The 18,275-nt window shown below is 31.9% G+C and overlaps 2 protein-coding genes and 1 long non-coding RNA gene across 8 annotated transcripts in view; 2 read left to right on the top strand and 1 right to left on the bottom strand.

Annotated features, from left to right (window-relative positions):
• The first annotated feature begins 235 nt into the window (after positions 1-235).
• On the top strand, positions 236-9,947 carry RASSF8 (ras association domain-containing protein 8). The gene is made up of 9 exons (XM_074183233.1): positions 236-434; positions 494-586; positions 637-929; positions 2,333-2,612; positions 2,844-2,987; positions 3,378-3,494; positions 3,550-3,689; positions 3,742-3,916; positions 6,218-9,947. Exons 2-9 carry the CDS (start codon positions 515-517, stop codon positions 6,446-6,448), a joined length of 1,452 nt encoding a protein of 483 aa, XP_074039334.1. The 5' UTR covers positions 236-434; positions 494-514; the 3' UTR covers positions 6,449-9,947.
• The window catches only part of LOC111505388 (fatty acid hydroxylase domain-containing protein 2), a 27,724-nt gene continuing 15,758 nt past the window's right edge, over positions 6,310-18,275 (top strand). The window contains exon 1 of one of the 6 annotated variants that reach the window (XM_023160214.2): positions 6,310-6,448. Coding sequence is in view for 3 of the 6 variants with exons in the window: in XM_074183234.1 (XP_074039335.1) it covers positions 13,775-13,895 (121 nt within the window). In the remaining 3 variants the exon portion in view is untranslated. Of the gene's footprint in view, positions 6,449-13,331; positions 13,501-13,765; positions 13,896-14,518; positions 14,690-18,091; positions 18,248-18,275 lie in introns of those variants that run through there. The other 5 variants (XM_023160206.2, XM_023160183.2, XM_074183234.1 and 2 more) reach the window with 5 other exon arrangements.
• LOC141485771 (uncharacterized) lies at positions 8,346-12,383 on the bottom strand. The gene is made up of 2 exons (XR_012467439.1): positions 10,193-12,383; positions 8,346-10,030 (listed from the first exon to the last, which is right to left on the bottom strand). It is a non-coding gene; the product is annotated as an uncharacterized lncRNA (long non-coding RNA).

Below are 18,275 nucleotides of genomic sequence, written 5' to 3'. Positions count from 1 at the left end.
AGAACTTTGTGAATTTATGAATGAAAGTAGTGGGAGTGGACTTACTGGTTGATTTTTACTATGTCTCAGCTATATACTTATGGTGAATATACTTGTAATAACTCGTAGAGTTGCGCTGGGACAACTAAAGAAAAATCATCTTTCGACATTATATCACAGAATGGTAATCTGTTTAAATTGTGGTTGACAATTCTGCTTTATAGTTGACACAGGAGATAAAATAATGCTCATGTAGATGGCGTATACATCAATTTTTGACAAATGTAGAAAAACAATTTTTGACGTATGCATCAAATAATAATATTCCAATATTTAAGCCTTTTTTTAAAATAAGGATTTTACTATTTAAAATGTGTCGCCTCAGAAAGTGCCAATGCTATCAGAACACCTAAGTTCTTATTTTGGAAATAGCATATTTCACACTGATAATAATGGTCAGTCCCAGATACCACAACTCCCTAAAAATATATTATTTGATATCTGTTTTCAACAGTTGTAGTTAGCCTCTCATAAAATGGAATTAAAAGTTTGGGTCGAAGGTATACAACGTATAGTTTGTGGTGTAACTGAAGCAACCACTTGTCAGGTAATGTTTGATAATATATTTTTTTAAGTTATTATTTTAATCTTTCACAGGATGTTGTTTTTGCCTTGGCTCATGCCACTGGCAAATCAGGCCGATTTACACTCATAGAAAGATGGAGAAGCAACGAAAGACAGCTCTCACCCAACGAAAACCCAATGAAAATTATTATGAAATGGGGAGAATATTCAAGTGATGTGCAATTTATTTTGCAACGTAGTGAAAATAGTAAAATTAATCAGCAAAATAAACCTAGGTCTTCTAACAACAATACCCCTGTGAATTGTTCAAATAGTTCAGAATCCCCAGAGAGGCAAAGAGATCTTCACAAATCATTAACATTCAGGTAAACAGTTTATGTAATTACATTGGAAATATTTGACAAATATTTTGCAAGGATCGCCTGGAAGGCTTCAAGAATTATAATTATTTTATATTTATATTTAATATAAATATAATTAACAGCAGCATACAACCAGATTACTTTAGAATTATAATAATTTACAATTGGTATGATAAATAGAAACAGAAACCCTAGTCCCTAGTGTTTCAACCAATTGGCTGTTATTTTGTCAAAAATTGTTGACCCGAGAAATGAGATTGACCCAACGTTGATAGATGGTGCAAGATGGTGTAAACAACATTGAAAATTGATGTGTCAACTCGTCAGGCTGTGTCACTTGAGTTGTACTCAACACCTCTGTAAATGAAATGCTCTATTATTTTTTCATCAAGAGTGCCATAAGCCGAGAGATTTTCACAAAATATTTTTCGTTGAGTAGGGATCTAAGTGATCAAACTGGGGATATTCTATGCATCTTAAGAATAGCCATCTCTTCATTTATCTATCATCCCGGATACTTCATTTTCTTTGTCACCTCCTCTCCAACAGAATAGGCAAATATAGGTTGTTATAAATTTATATATCTAACAAAAAATGAATAATTTGACATCATGTGTTCCATGTATCGAATGCACAATTTCAAGACAAAATACCAGCCAAGTGTGTATTATTTGATTAGACTGAAATTTGTTTGAGGAATACAAGAGAAAAGTTTTATGGTTTGTAATATGAATATTAAAAATTGACTTGGCTGCATTCAGACATATATGAAGAAAAAAGTGTATTGAAAAAAAGTGCATGACCGGGATTCTAATGCTACCTTGCTTTTCGCCAAAGAGGTAACTTTACCAGCTACGCTATCGAAATCACCAAGCATAATGACAACTGTAAAACATATTCCAATTCAGTCCTTCTTTGTTGTCCTTCTGCTAAGTGACTTTTATAGTGTAGTTAGTAAATGCACCTGTCTTTGCTCTACTATTTTGCACCTAATCTATCTGAAGTGATCCCTGTTGTTTTAATAAAGTCTACATTTATCTGTCGAATACTACCCCCCAAGTGGATTAGATTTTAACGTTTTGTAAATCCTTCAATTATTTCTCTTTTTTTGTTACTAGAGTAGGTTTTAACAGATACACACATAAATGAAAAAATAAATTTTTATTTTTTGGGTATCCAGTTGACTACATATTCAAAATAAAGAACGTCATAACTATTTAGCCCAGGTGGCTTGTTCGTGACCTATATAAATGTTTAATGTATTTTCAAATAAATAATTTATATCTTATATCGATATAAGTATATGGAATCACATGACAATATCTTTGACATGTAAAATTTATCTATTTTGACAATCGCCCATATCTATAAAATATTTGAAAATAATATTCATCTTTAATTTTTAGTGGGAATTACATATCTGGTTCAGAGAATATCGGAATTGTGAAGGGAGTGCCACAAGTAAAACCTATTTCTCTTGAAGTGAAAGAAAATTATTTAGGCTCACCACATAGCTCTCCAAAAAAAAGTAGTTACTGCGGGTCAGATACATCAGACTCCCCTAGTCATAGTAGCCATCGTATTGCACCACCGTACAAAGATCCACCAGCACCACCACCTTATAGAGACCCTCCGCCACCCTCATCTATTTACCTACATGATAAATACAAAAAAGGTTTACTGCAGGTATGACATAACCCGAGAAAGAAAATGTTATTTTTGTGTTATTCAAAATCCAGATAGGAAAGTTTTTTTTCTTCACGTTTGTATCTGAAAGGAATATTTGTGAATATTAAAAGTACATTGATATTTTTTATTTTTCTTCATATATCATTGGAAAAGTAGATGCCGAAAATAATTTTCTTTTTTTCACATAATAACTCAATAGTACATCTTCAGTAAGATATATTGTTTCAGGAAGCAACAAAAAGTCAGAAAGAAAAAGAAGACAAAAATAAAATCCAGGAAAATGTTCTGTATAATGCTCAATATAGAGAACTAATTTCATTAATAAATTATCAAAGGGAGAAGCTTTCAAATCAGCAAACTGATCTCACCAAGGTAGGTTCATATATTGAATATTTAAAAAAAATCATTCTAGAATACACTTATATATAATATGATTCACATGTGTCCCCAATTTCACCAAAATCGCTTGTGAGTAGGGAGGCATATGTCCTCTTTTATAAACAGGAGGGAACAAAGTCGCACCTTTGAGGTGATTTTTTTTCTTGTTATTTATAAAATAAATTCAGTGAATTGATTTGTATCTCATAGTTATAATAAAGTTAACTGCACTTATATGTGATAATTAACTAAGTGAGAAAAACAAATATAATAATAATGGAGAAATCCCGATAGTTGTTACGTAACGAAATTTTAGGGTTTTTGGGATTATTATATTTTACTTTTTTAGAAAACTACACAAATACAAATTCTCATTTCTTTCAGTTTGATGCTGAAATAGTATTCTTGGAGGGAAAAGAAAGAGAAAAGCAAATGCAGCTAGACTTCCTAGCTCAAGAATTGATTACAGTTTCTAATGTCAGCAAAACCAATCAGGAGCAAGTAAAAACTATTATAAAACTTTGAATTCTATCAAATTATTATTAAATCGTTTCAGATTCAAGCTTTGAGTTATGTTGAAGAAGAATGTGAATTGGTGAAACAACAAGAAAAAACTCTGCAATCCGAGATTACTTTATTGCGCTCAAAACTTGCTAATTGTGAGACGGAGTTACTTCAATGCAAAAATAAAATAAGGTTTGTCTTCAGGACTATGTAACTAAGTTTTTTTTTAATTGCATGATTCAAGGTTACTCATGGACGAATTACACATCGAACAGAGGTCTCAAAGTAGGAGGTCTGAATCTCGGAAACAACTTGAAAGAAACCTGTTGTTGGAGGTGGAGAGGCTTCAAAAAGATATAGAGTTAGCTAAGCAGAGTACTGATTTACACCATTTGACAGCAGAGACACTTAAACGAGAGGTAAGTAAAGTGTATATATATATATATATATATATATATATATATATATATATATATATATATATATATATATATATATATATATAACAGAATAATTAGTGACTGGATTAACTATAAATCGATTTAATTCGTGAGGTTGCAGTTGACTGCAACCTCACGAATTAAATCGATTAATTCGTGAGGTTGCAGTTGACTGCAACCTCACGAATTAAATCGATATATATTCTTATTTGTTTAATTTCAATTCTTCACTACCCCATTTTGAAATTCATATGACTGATTTTGTGACATCTGTTGAAAAAAATTACTCCTGTCGAAGGTTTTCCTCTCTGAATTTTTTGAACCTCGACCTCTTGATATAAAATTTGAGAAGTTCAGGAAAGTCTGAAAGAACAAGAATTACCTAAAGCCGATATTCGCTTTCACTCTGAAGGCGTATGCCACCTCTTCTCGGGGAGCGGAAATGTTTTCAATCAGAATAACCCTGGAAATGGATAGGGGGTCAAATGTTAAATAAAACATCTATAAAGTAAGAAAACTTGGAATTTTAGTGTTGAAATATCATGGTTATGCTCAGTTTTTTGTTAATAACTCATAAATGAAAAATATGTAATGACCAAAAATTGAACTTGTTCTTCATGAATACTCTAAGACAGAAATCAAAATAGATGTTGCTTGAAGTAGAAGGTAAATCTGGAACCACTGGCGTAGAATAAATCCAAAACAGGCACTTCTTCCAATCATCAGAACAATACTCTTCTTAAAGCGTTTTCTTCATCACCTGAAGAAGCTATTATGCAAAAACAATGTGTCGCCCAAGTTATTGAAAAAATAATTTAATCTAGAGACATATTTTTCTAATTTCTTGAAAAGCAACTTTTTTTTGAAAATAACTCTAAAACTAAAAAATGTACATCAGAAGAGATAATGTAGGTTTCTCAACAAAAATTTTGAAATTTTTGTTTCTGTAGAATAAATAATAACTGAGTTTGCGAATCATCATAACGATCCATTCAACTAATAAAGTCTTTGTTTCAGAGAATGTTATACACAAAAATGAATGCGAAAATCAAAAACTGAAATAGTGTCAGGTCAGGTTAGGATTTTCTTTGAACACCAAACTCTTCATGTGTTTTATTTTCACCAAAGTTTTTTTTGCAATTCCATTTTATATTGACTTCTTTAAAACCATTATTTTGAATCTGGGGTATCTTATTACGGTCATCAAGGTTTAAAACACCACACCTATATTTTCTAAGTGTAATTTCTGATTTGTGATAGTGTAGATGATTCAAGTCTCTTGAAATCTGACTGATCTTATACCATGACAGATTATTTATTTCATCATTTCTTTCCACATTTGTATTTGAAATATTCTCATTTTGACTAATTCTTTTTTTTTCTCTGATAAAGTTGCTTTTTTAATTGCTCTCCTCACTAATAGGTTTTTGATGGTTCTACGTTTTGCTTCTAGAACCATTTTTTTTTTCAAAAACTTCCAACAACGAAGCATTTTCTTGAAATAAATCATATTTTTCTTCATTCTCTTGTGAAAGTTTCTCAAGAAAGAATTTTCATTTTTCAACTGAGAAATTTCCACATCTGTTAACTCATTTGTTCATAGCAGATTATTATAGTAACACAGATTTTGTCACATTTCAACATACTAAATTGTTTGTTGGTTTTTATATTGCAACATTTGAATTACTTTTCTTTTAAGTAATTTTCATCCAAACACTTTTATCCACTGTTTTCGCTTGCCGCCATCTTGAATGTTGAAATGTTTATAATCTTGTACCCTTTGAAAACATGACGCTGACGAATTTATAGTAGAAATTGGTATGCAGCTTGATTCCAGTTTACAAAACTTGTGACAAAAAACAAATATATCTTAGCATTTTGACTGCCAGAGCTGAACCTAACGAAGAAATTTATTTCTTGAAACTTGGAGAACAAATGTTACGTTGATGGAATATTCGTCAAAAAGATTAAAGTTGTATTATCCAAATAATGCAAACTTGATAATTTTCTCTAAAAGTTTTACTTAACATCGGTCTCTTAAAATAAGATGAAAAAAAGTTACCCATATTTCAACAAAAGTTCTGATTCAATAGAAAAGGTTGAGATATTTCATGATAGTATTTCTGATCGTGATGTTGCTCTGATGATATACAGTTTCAAAATGAATGTAACTTTTACATTACTTTTCATGAAAATTAATAGAGGTTCAAAGAATGTAACATTTGAAAAAATTATTTGATTAAACAACAATTATGCATGTTTAGAAATATAAACTTTCAGGTTGCTTCTTTGGAAACGGCAATATTCGAAAAGAAAAAGCAAGTCGAGCACTTGGTATCTGAAATGAAAGAAGCCAATTTACAGAGTCTCAGTATAGCCCCACCCGAAGACATTAGGCAGATACTAGAAGGTCCAACAAAAGCGGGTACTACCAGAAAAATGATAGGTTCCCCAAGGCAACTGGAGAATGCTGTACCTACGAATAAAAATCCACATGGAGTGTGGGTTTAGGTAATTATAAAATTTAAACTATTGTTCAGTCAATCATAATTTCTGAGCCAAATAGTGACATGACTTTAGAGGTCAGTTGATGTACTGCTACATCAGTACCAATAAATATAAAGTGATAATAATGTTTCTCATTGTGGTTTTTCTGCCACATCAAATTCTAATTCAAATTAGATTTTTATTGTTTGTTACTGTCAAAACAATTTCTATATCTTCTATATATCTATATTTTGGAAGAAATAATTTGAGTTGTGACATATAACCTGTATTACTGTCACAATTCCATAATTGTTTTCTACGTATTTCTCATTAAATTCAACTAGAGTTCTTCTCATTACATAATGACTATGTTTATCTCGCACTTTCATCTGATGGAAATTCGATAGCATTAAGTAAAGTAGATTTCACCATCAGTTTCCAGTGGATAGGATGATTGGAAAACCTAACATCAAGTAGTAAAACAGCTGTCAATTATATTCAGTTTTTTACAGTACATTCATGCAAACTTTTGTTTGGTTTGATAGAAATTTTGATCACAATCAGGAAGAAACTATCTGAAGTATTTTCACTACTTTAAGAATTTGAAGGAATCTGCTGAAGATAGCTGTCAAATGTCACTTTTTGCAATTTCAATCACTCTCAAAATCCGTCTTTGAAGATTTGTATTTTCTATGCAGAATTAGTCAAGTCCAACCTTATATTTCATTAGAATTGACTTGAGTCATTCAATCCAGTCTGGTTAGCTTAAATCTTGAGTAAATTAGACCGGATGTAGTCAAGTGGCAATGGATTATCACCATCGAGATAAACATGGTCAGTGAAAAGTGATCAGAGTGGTAGGAGTTTCATGTGTATTATACAAATAGGTCTAAAATAAAAAAATCTCAAGTCTTTTCCCGTTTGCAATGTTTTACAAATCAATCAAATTTTTTGGTAATAAAAAAAATTCTCAATATTTTTAACAATTTGTCACAACTAATGGACCTATAGGTGGCCTTAGATTATATTGAGAGTCCTTACTCTGGGCACTTATCTGTCAGGTTATTATTTATGCTCTTTCTTTGAAAAAGTTCTTGTTTTCTCGAAGTTTTGTAACTCAAAAATTACTTGATTACCTGACTGGAGAGTCCTGATATATATAGGACGTACTAGATTATATGCATTTAGAAGAGTTTTGAACACTTGATATTTAATAGATAGACTAGAACATGAAATGATATTTGAACCATTTAGTGATATAGAATATGAGTAATTCTTCATTATCTAGACTCTCTTCAATTTTTGAAAAAAATATTTTGTAGTATATGATAGTTTGCTAATCACAAATCTGAAGAGTGAAAAAATTACTTTCATTTGATACCTAATAGTAGTAATGATTTTTTAAATGTCTTCGGCATATTTCTGATATAAATTTCATAAGAAGGTATTTCTTAATGACTAGTATTTTTATTCAGATTATTTGAGGAAAAGTACTTGTGATTTTGATATCTAGAAAGCGGTCGAAATTACTTTAAAAAAAATTAAAAACATATGAATGAGGCTAGATAATAAATAATTACAAGAACATTTATCAAGTAGTAATAGAAACATACAATTGAGAGTATCACTTTTATCTGTCGATTTAGAATTTGTGCAGTTGCAGCAATTGTTTTATTGGAGTAAAATAATAGCATAATGATGTTCTCTTTTCACATATCAAATATCTCAAAAAGGGAACTAGTTTCAGAAGGGAAATACCATAAATCATATCATGTTATTTTATTCCAGATGAAGATGTCATTTGTTTTATCACATATACTGAGTGAACTGTTTTAATTTTTTTGGTATATTTCGTAAGGAATCCAAAGTGATGAAAAGGTCTCATACTTATTTTTATCGATTTCCTTTATTTTAAATTGTATCATTTTAAGCTTGAAATTTTACTTTTAAAATCATGGTTATAGTGTTGAGTCATTTTAATAGTCCTCTTAAGTCCTCTAAGGGTCATTTTGATGAAGGGAAACTTTTCATCGATGATTTTTTCTGAAAAGTTATGAAAGTCTTTGAGAAATACTTCGGCCTCTCCCGTTATTCATGATACATATTGCCACATTCTCGTTTCCTGGTCTTCGTTATATTCTATCATACTCTAATTTCAGTTTTCCATAAATACCTTGCCTTCTGCCACATCCACATGAGACATGATGTGATACATAACCTTATTTTGTTAAAGTGTCCTCTAAATAGACAGTGTCTAGCGAGTAGCTCCAAATTATTCTGAACCGATTCCTATTCTTTTCAAGCAATTTTCAGTTTTTTTCTCAGACGGTCAGACCTTCTTGTTAGAAATGTATTCCTGTGTGTGTGTGTGTAGACTGCTATATGTTTCCCAGTATATTATATGTTCCCCATTAACCTATTTCCTGATCTGATTCCGTACCAGTGCTAGGTTGGGGCCCATATATGAATTTAATGATTTCTTGAAATTCTACAACTTTTGTCTGAAGAATTTTTCACCATTTTACTCCCCTTATGAAATGTAAATTATTCTATAGGCAGTATATAAGCAACAGTGCGATTTTAAACCTTGAAAAAGAGTTTTGTCGACGAAAGAGTGCACATGCGTCTTCAATTTGTGAAAACGAAACTATATAGCTACTGCTTAGAACAACCTAACCTTTTAATGAAAAAAGTTATCACTAATAATGAAAATCTCATGTTACGATTTTGGGTTAGTTTCATACAATTCGTCAGCATTTTATTAATTAATCTGTGAAAACACATTTTATATTCCGTTTTTCAAATTACTTTCATTTAATTTCCGTTCCTTCAAACAAGTGAAAAAAGCATTTAATCATGGAAAGCTCTTGTTTGGATGATATCATGTAATCAGTACATTGAAGAGAGATAGTTATGCAATGCGAATCATGTGTAATTTCTATTTTATGATGACCCATGTATACTCTTCTTTTGTCGTCCCAACTCTATATAAGATTTTTAATATTGCAATGTTCCTTGTAGATTTCCCTAGAAATGGAAAAATGCATTTGCAAAAACTTGGACTGATCAAAAACATAACCATTTGAAAATTTGCAATCCCTAATACTCTATTTCTAGAGAAATTAGCGCCTTTGAATACAAGTAATTGTTCCAATGTAATGTGCTGAAAATCAGCGTGTTGGTTATTGCAAAAATGAAATTTTAAATTGAAACATCATGTCTTTGATTGTATGTTTACTCTTTTAAAATCGTTTTTATCAATTTTAAGTCTGATAGTTAATAATATGATTATATATGAATATTTGAGCCATTCTTAGGTTAAGTAAATTATAAAGTTGTTATTTATTGTTAGGTGACTGGAGATAATTTTACAAAGATTGTTTGTTATTTCATCTTTGAGTATAAAATATAAAAGTTTATAATTTCTTTTTTGCACTATAATAATTCTTAATAATCATACACTGCCATATTTTTTTGTAAATTTTGTTTTCATGTACTTTGAATTACACATCACACAAGCAAATTAGAGTTTTTGTTCTTTATGTTTTACAGTTTATAATGCTGAGTTAACCAGTTTGATAGCACAATGGATTTAGAGATCTTAACCTGAAAAAAAAATTGTATATGAGTAAAATAAAAATAGTTATCGATGCTTTAATTTGATTGAGAGAAACGTGTTTCAATTTTTTATATTTTCTCAATAATCTGAAGGATTTTTCAATTACCATAAAGTGTAAGGCTTTGAGTTCAGTTTGATTTATTACTTACTGTTTCTTCTTTGACTTTTTGCATTTTGTCCATATTCTTTCTATTTACTATATTTTATCTGTTGGCATTGTCCTTGTGCTAATAAGTTCACTTCAAAAACGATGTGGCAAATCCTTCCTTTCCTCAATACCAATAAGGCAAGGACATTCCACAAATTGTTTTTAAAGTTTGTGTTCCGAAACTAAGCCCTTCAACAAAATGTTTTAACTTCACCATACAGACTTCAAATAAATTTCAAAAAAATTATAGGCCAGTGGTAGCTACTGCTATTCTTGATTACCAAAATGATGGAGAGTGTTTACTTAAGTGACAAAAAGAGTAAATCCTAATAATAATCCAGTTGGTATAATGGTAATGAAGAAATACTTCCAAGTTGTGTGACAACAACATAAAATAACATAAATTTTAAGGTAGATCATAGAGTTGATTGCTAACGACTGACTTTCAACTTCATTTCTGACAAAAGTTGCTGATTTCTTCTAAACATTACTATCAATAAACTTCTTACAAATTGTGTTCAACAAAGTCAAAACTATTTTCCTGATTTGTTGACCGTGTTTATACTTGACGTGTCATCTACAAAGGCGATGACCATGTCTACTGCAATCGTGGACGAAACGTCAGACATTAAATCCTGTAGGCTACATTCTTTGCGTACACTCTTTGGTTTACGATAAAACTAAAAACGAGTTGAGCAGCAAATTGTCATTTTCTTGATGAGGTACATTTCTTGTAATTTATATACCACACATTTCAAGAACAACTTTTGAATATGAGATATCATAGTAAAATTACTGTTAACCTATCAAGAAACAGATCATTGAATAATAAGTATATTATGCCAAACTAATTTCTGAATAGAGGTTCAGGTATGACCAATCTGTATTTGATATTGATGATTAGTAGAAGTAATTATTACATGTAATCCAGGAAGGAATCCATCTTCTTCTCTGAAAGGCAGATATTCCAAAAGAATGGGATACTAAATATTTCATTCGTTTTCATTACATGATAATATTCCTTGAAATGAAGTATCAAGCTAAAAAAATGTATTAACAATGAAATATAATGTATTAAAATTGCGCTTTGAGAACAAAATTAGAAAAATTGGATACTTGATGGTTTGTGGATGTTGGCTGTCATTGTTCATCTTTCACTGCCTGAACCACTGTGCATGCTTCCACGTAGCCCCGCTGGATACGGGAAAGACAGAATCACTTGTAGTTCTGTTATTCCCTAACTGAATGGCATCCCAACAATGGCTTAATCCTGAGATGTGTGTATCCGTGTCGAGAGGATGAATGACACTGAACCTATCAGCTGTCTCTACGGAACCTTCGAGATACCAGGCGCCCACTCGTCGTAGCAATCACGGTACTAGTGGAACTTTTATGGACAGAGTAAACTTAAAAATTCTTTCTGACGCTGAGTCTATAGAGGAGATGGATGTCGAGCTTACGACTCCAATTGACCTCCCTGTAAACTTAGATCAGAGGCGAATCTACAGAGGAGATGGATGACGAGTTTACGACTCCAACTGACCTCCCTGTAAATTTAGTTCAGGAGCGAGTCTACAGAGGAGATGGATGCTGAGTTTACGACGTCAACTGACCTCCCTGTAAATTCAGTTGAGGAGCGAGAGCTTCTCAACTCCCCAACTCCTGATCCAACAACTGAACCTTAAAAGAAAGGTTTGGTGGTTCAGCCAGGAAACGACTGAGTAATCTCCTCAAGAGTGGGGTACCTTATAAAACCGCCTTGCACCAAATTCTTGAGCGGCGTACGCAGAATCTGCTCTATGAGCAGGTTAGCAAACATTTGCGCTCAAGTGATGATTCACCAAAATCAGAGGCGAAAAAGCCCTGCACGGCTGAATCTAAGGCATCGTCAGGTGTAGCTGACGTGCAAAAACCCTCATATAGGAAGGTTGTCACTTTGGACCTAACCTACTTTGTGGACCCTGTTCATCGAAAATAAACGAACGTCTCCGATGACGGTTTAGATTATTTCAAAACTAGGTTTGAACGTCAACTGACAAAAGAGATATAGCTGTAATCAGATGACTAATAGATGAAACCAGATCCCAGAAATATTGTTTTGCAATGATGGTATTAATTTTACTGTGCTATTATAGGACTTCGAGGAAGTTTAAGTTCACAGATTGCAGATTTAATATGTTTTAAAAATCCGTTAACCAGTTGTCGCCCCCCTACGAACGATAACTCTCAAAAGTCGAAACTTGTGCGAAGCAAAGACAAACGAGGTCCTACCTTTTAACGTGTGAATCCTAACACATTAAATTGCAGATTTTTTTATTATCGAAAAATATCTATCAATTATCGAGTATATAAAATTCGGACAAAAACGTTTCAAAAAACATTTGTGGCATAACAAGGAATTTACTTGGTGTGTTGCCAAATTAATACTTTTGTCGACTTTGAAATATGTTTAAAAAGGAAAGGGCGTAAAAATCTAAGTAGCCTCATGCTGTGAAAGTTTCTGTGGGTTACAATTCATATGAACTAGGCAACACTGAATCATATTTCAGATTCTGTCATCTCATTTTAGTTTGAACTCGTTAGATACTGAATGAAATTGAAATTGTATATTTTGCTGTTGCTGTGAAAAAAACCAATAAAAATATAAAGGTTTGCAAATAATAAACAATTACTTGGTTTGGAACAACAGAATATACCTAAATCATTGAAAGAATATATCTCACACTGTTGACAGTTGAATGAATATATTTTGCTCTATAGCATCAACTCGAAGGAAATCTACCACAATTGTCCCCACATTTCCTTTGAAATACCAAAACCATTGTCTATAGATTTAGACAATGCCAAAACATATTAGATTTGATTATGCAGCCGAAAAGCTCTGAGAAAGTGGTTTGTTATGACGTAAAATTTATTCTGAACTTTGAGAAAGAATTTTGCAGTATCTCAAATTTCATTTGAGGAAGTGAAAATGTATTTTCGTAATTATAAATAAAACGGTTTATTGGCATTTGAGCAAAAATAGCGAGATATGCAAGTAACCCATAAATCGTTACTCCATTTTTGAAAGAGAAATCTGAAACTATATAGGTTTCTAATTTTGTTGACATCTCAATATACGCTTATTTTGTGTTTTCTCTATCGTCTCTCAGATGGCGACGGAGGTTACGAATAAGTTGAATTTATTTTTAGTAAAATTTCAGTATTGATGTAGTGATTACCGAATGGTATTTCGCGTTTTTCAGGAAAGATCTGTGTTTACATTAGTGAAGAATAGTACAGTGGTGGTGAGTGTTGAAAAAAAATTGAGTACGTTATTGATATTGCATGAAATCTTCTGTGTTGATGAGAAGCATAATTTAAAGTCACTTTTCGAGATACTTATCATATATGCAACATTAAGTTAACTAAACAAAATTCAGTAAATTTCAACATTCATTGTTATTAGATACTTATTAGAATGTGCATTTATTCCATCAACTATTAAGATTAACAAAATTCAACAACAATGAATAGGAATGAAAGAATAGAATGATCTATATTCTTTGTTTCATTTACTAAATGTAAACAGAGAAGGGTGTAGATGAAAATGATAAATTTAAATTGCGCATTATATAAATTTTTGTCAATTAAAAGTACTGAAACAGTTTGTGGAAATATTTCCACAATCGTTGGTATAAGTTTTATTAGTTTTATTATAGAACGTAAGTACTCATATTTCACAGAAATGATTGCTATTTTGCATTCTTTCAGTTTCAAGTAATATCAAATTTGAAGAAAAATTGTTGCTAACAAAAGATAATCTTTCAATATTTTGTAAAAATACATCTCAAGTCTTCCAACTTCATCTTCGTTTATTCAGTAAATCTAAAATTAGGCGGCTGACAATCCCTTCACATTATTCAGGCAAAATATTGTTGGATTTGTTACCTACCATATAGCAAAATGAAGATAAAATAAAATGACTGCGTCTGATTATACGGTGGAAATAGAACTTTTGTATTATATCATATAAACCGAAAAATTATAGCAAAATCGCTAATACGGTTTTTTGTGAAAAATTTGTAAAATTGATTTTGAAAAGGCAAGTGTTGTCAACTGATTTCCAAGTAGTAATGTGATAATGCAAATAATTATTTCATTGTTCTTTTAAGTATAATTTGTCATTCAATTCCTTTGTGCTGGTGATATCAGCAATGTGAAATTTAATTAAACAGATGTTGCTGAGGTGAATAAACTCCCAACCAATTTGAATATGACATTCACATATAAGTTGCACACGCTTTTGTCGGAACATAGTCTTATTCTGACATTTTTTATCAAAATTTGTAGGCGATATGAAATGTCGTTTTGTATTTGACAGCTGAACAAATGTGGCTCAGATGGTTTTTGAAACAAACATTACAAAATGAAATTATTTCAAGAAAGGAAAGAATGATTGGTAATATTTTTTAATTTTATATCCGGAGGTTTCGACATTTTTATAAGGTGTAAGAAGGTAAGTGAACTTCGAAGTCCAACTTTCATTAACTCAATATTAAACTGAACTGACAAAACTGACTGTTCTAAATCTGAAGGAACATCATTTCCAGTAATTCATTTAATTTTATAGCATTGAAAGAGAACAACAACAACTTGTGTGACCACGGTTTGCAACAGAAATCATAAAGGATAAGGTGCAGCGAAAATTAAATTTTTTTTTTAAATCTTACCAGCTGGCAAGTCCTAATACAAGAGCAATATACTCTACCTCTAAGATAAGAAGGAGAAACTTGGAAACAGTAAGAGATATAGAGTCGGTTTTAGAACTCATTTGAATGACGTTTTGAAATTTAGGATATTCCAATTATTTCAAAATTACAACACTCAACACTCTTATTTCAAATCATATTTTATAAATATCGCACCTATTTTACAATTTCACTGTTACTTCTAATCTTGTCTCTTGTCTGAACTAATATGCCTCTGCAACTCATATACATACTCCGTAAAAATTCTTCGGACTCTTCACGTTCTTTGGGGATTCCTGACGCATAGTTAGTGACAATGTGACGTCACGATATAGCAATCTGATCTCCATGTTTAGATGCCCACCTACTTTGGGGAGCCACTAACGTAACACTATTTAATTCCCAATTAGCGTACATGTAACTTAACAGTCTGTGCATCCATTAAAAAGTTATCTTAGAATAAAGCGAAAAACGTCAAATCGCATCACGATTAGCTGAAAGAGATATACGTTTATTATCAAAAATTTGATAATATTGTCAAAAAACACATTCTTAATCTAAAGAAAACACTTTTCCCAAATTAGAACAAAAACATTTAGGAACGCGCCTCGGGAGGCGGTGTTTTTTTTTTCTGGTGTGGAAAAAGTATTTTAGATTAATTTTACCTACTCTAGAGGTTCCAATTGTACCTATCAAATAAACAATAATATTGAAAAAAGGTTCCTACAGTAGAGCAGTTGAAAAAATCTGAAGAAAAATCACATAAAGCGACATATTGTCATTAAAAACAAATGAGAATATGTATAACATGCATAAGTACATGCACAGTTGAAACGCGTTGCCAAAAAAGGTAACTAAATAAAGCATTTCTTGAATTTGAAAAAGTTTTCAATATTTCTCAGGACTCGTGGAAAATTGAAACAAAGCGGCCTCAAAATTGAACCCTGGAGTACTCCTGCATTCACATGAGAAAACATTATTTCCGTGTAATTCGAAGTTTATATTCGAAAGTAGGTTTATTGTATGATTTTCACTATAAAGAGTTTTACAAAAACCGCGACACGAGTTTCGCTATACAATAGCAAGTTTGAGGAAGCTATTGTGTTGGATTTTCATCAAGTATCGGCCAGTTCTATTCAATTACGAAAGTAGGTGTTTTGAATGTATATGAAAATAACTGCGTAATGTATATACACATATGTGAAGAATTTTATTATTGCATTTAATTTTTCTTTTTTTCGAAATTTCCCCACCTTCTATATAATGTTAGTGAAGTAACAAACCAAAAAGGTTTTTTCCACTACTATATTTATAATTTCAAGAAATTTTTACATCGGATTTGATATATCGTACGACAATACCCGTGCCTGTTAATATAATTTAATATCCTTTTTTCATCTCTACAGCTTTCCATTTACTTTAATTTTTTTTCAGTCGGTTGAAGGTGGGAAAAATTTCCACCCTCCCAAAACGCCTAATTCAAAAACTCCCCACTGATTCCCTGCAAAAAGGCTAAAAAATGTTTCGTTTTGGTCAAAACTATAGTTTTTTTTATCAACATATCTAGGTACTTATCTCCGGTTATAAGAGGATTAAAATGTGACACTGCCTAGTCTGGATACTTCACTAATCCTACAGTAGTCGAAACCATATGTGTCCAGATTATCGAAGTTGTAGTGTATAACTAGTTGACAATCTAGAGTTACCAACACGAATTCAGCCAGCCTTTTCTACCAGTGGCGGACCCTGGGGCTTTGGGGCATGGATTGCTAAACAACGCCATCCGCCATAATATGTCAAATGAGTAAGAGACAGTTTGCAAATACAAACCTAGTCTCCTCATTACTTACTTATTACCAAGCAGTATTTGGTTGAAGTATAACTGTTTTCCATGCTTCAGAAACTTTTTTTTTGTTATCAACTATCCTCTGTTACCAATGTTACATCTGTTTGTGGGTTACAAGCTTATTCAATCAGACTTCGTAATCAACGCATTCATTTCATTCGTTTCTATCGTTTAAAGTATGTTGTTATGTTCAAAATATGTTTTTTCTGTTAACCAGCTATCGCACCCTTACGAACGATAACTTAGCTCGCACAAGTCGAAACTTGTGCGAGCTAAGGACTAACGAGGTCTTACCTTTTAACGTGTAATTCCTAACACGGGTTGGACGATAGCAAGTGAAAATCGAGCGTTCACCCTGGAGCTTGAACCATCGACTCACACATCGGCCGATTGACTGAGTGAACAAAGCACCCACGTCGAACCGCCCATAACTAATTCAATCTGTCTTTCATCTCGGCGCTTTTCCGTTATATACCACATTCGAACATTCACTCCTCAGAACCAGTATCCGACAACACTGCCAATAGTTATTTATGAATATGTTGATGGAAAAATGGTAAAAAAACTCCTTGAGATATATTATAGAAATACGAAGGCGCTGCAGGGCCATATAACATTTTTATTTCAATATCAAAAGTCAATTAACTATAATCGGAAAAATCTCGGAAGATCCAAGATCATTGTGGAAATTTGTGGAACATTGTGGGCTATTCGAAGCTTTTTTTATGAGTAGGGTTACGTATTGGTTGGAGTATATGAAGCAAAATCAGTATACCTATAATTCCAACTACACACAATCTCATATCAACTCCCTGAGTGGAGCCTGGTACCCCCCTGGTACCTTTGATAAAATTCACACAAAAGTCTGTTCTCAACTATCAATTTCAATTTTGAAATAAGTAAGTTCCTATATACCTAAAGACAACACAAAACAAAGATGCTATTTTAACCTTCAAATGATTCACTACGTATAACGCAATTGCAATATATCTTTAACAGGCGAGTCGCATCGGCTTGCCAGTCCGTTTGAATGTATTCGAAAGAATACAAAAAATACATGCGTAATCCTTATTCTATTATATTTTTTAAATAGCAAAATTTTTAATGCTCTAGTTTTTTTACCTATAGAATGTTAGTTTCATTATTACACCATAAGGCTTAGCCCGCCTCTGTTACATACATTATGATATATTAAAGGAACTACATATTTAGGTGGGATTTGTAAACAGTCCATTCACATCTGAAGCCATGTTCTATACATATAGGAATATTAGCATGCTAAGATTTTCGTATGTATAAATGCACATGAACAGACGATTAATAGCTACTGTGAGAGAGGAAGTAAATTAATAAATGTACCTAGTTGGCATGCGTTGTTTAAATTACTCATTACTTTGTTAGTAGTGAAATTTATCCTGCGAAAGAATGATGCATAAAAAACATATGCAATCGAAAAAGAGGAAATACAAACAAAGGAAAAGTGAGTTTTCAATTGTGTGCCTGAACAT

The sequence above is a fragment of the Leptinotarsa decemlineata genome, unplaced genomic scaffold (genome assembly GCF_025532065.1).
Source record: "Leptinotarsa decemlineata unplaced genomic scaffold, Ldec_3_MD MMD2_tig00026336_RagTag_RagTag, whole genome shotgun sequence".
In the NCBI taxonomy this organism is placed as follows: Eukaryota; Metazoa; Arthropoda; class Insecta; order Coleoptera; family Chrysomelidae; genus Leptinotarsa; species Leptinotarsa decemlineata.
The sequence above is the reverse complement of the archived record's forward strand: the minus strand, read 5'-3'. Positions and strand labels throughout refer to the sequence as shown.

Excerpts from the sequence above, each read along its gene's own strand:
- RASSF8 (XM_074183233.1), top strand. The coding sequence starts at position 515 with ATGGAATTAAAAGTTTGGGTCGAAGGTATACAACGTATAGTTTGTGGT. Across the intron at positions 930-2,332 it reads CACAAATCATTAACATTCAG|TGGGAATTACATATCTGGTT; the intron begins GTAAACAGTTTA and ends TTTAATTTTTAG. Across the intron at positions 3,917-6,217 it reads CAGAGACACTTAAACGAGAG|GTTGCTTCTTTGGAAACGGC; the intron begins GTAAGTAAAGTG and ends ATAAACTTTCAG.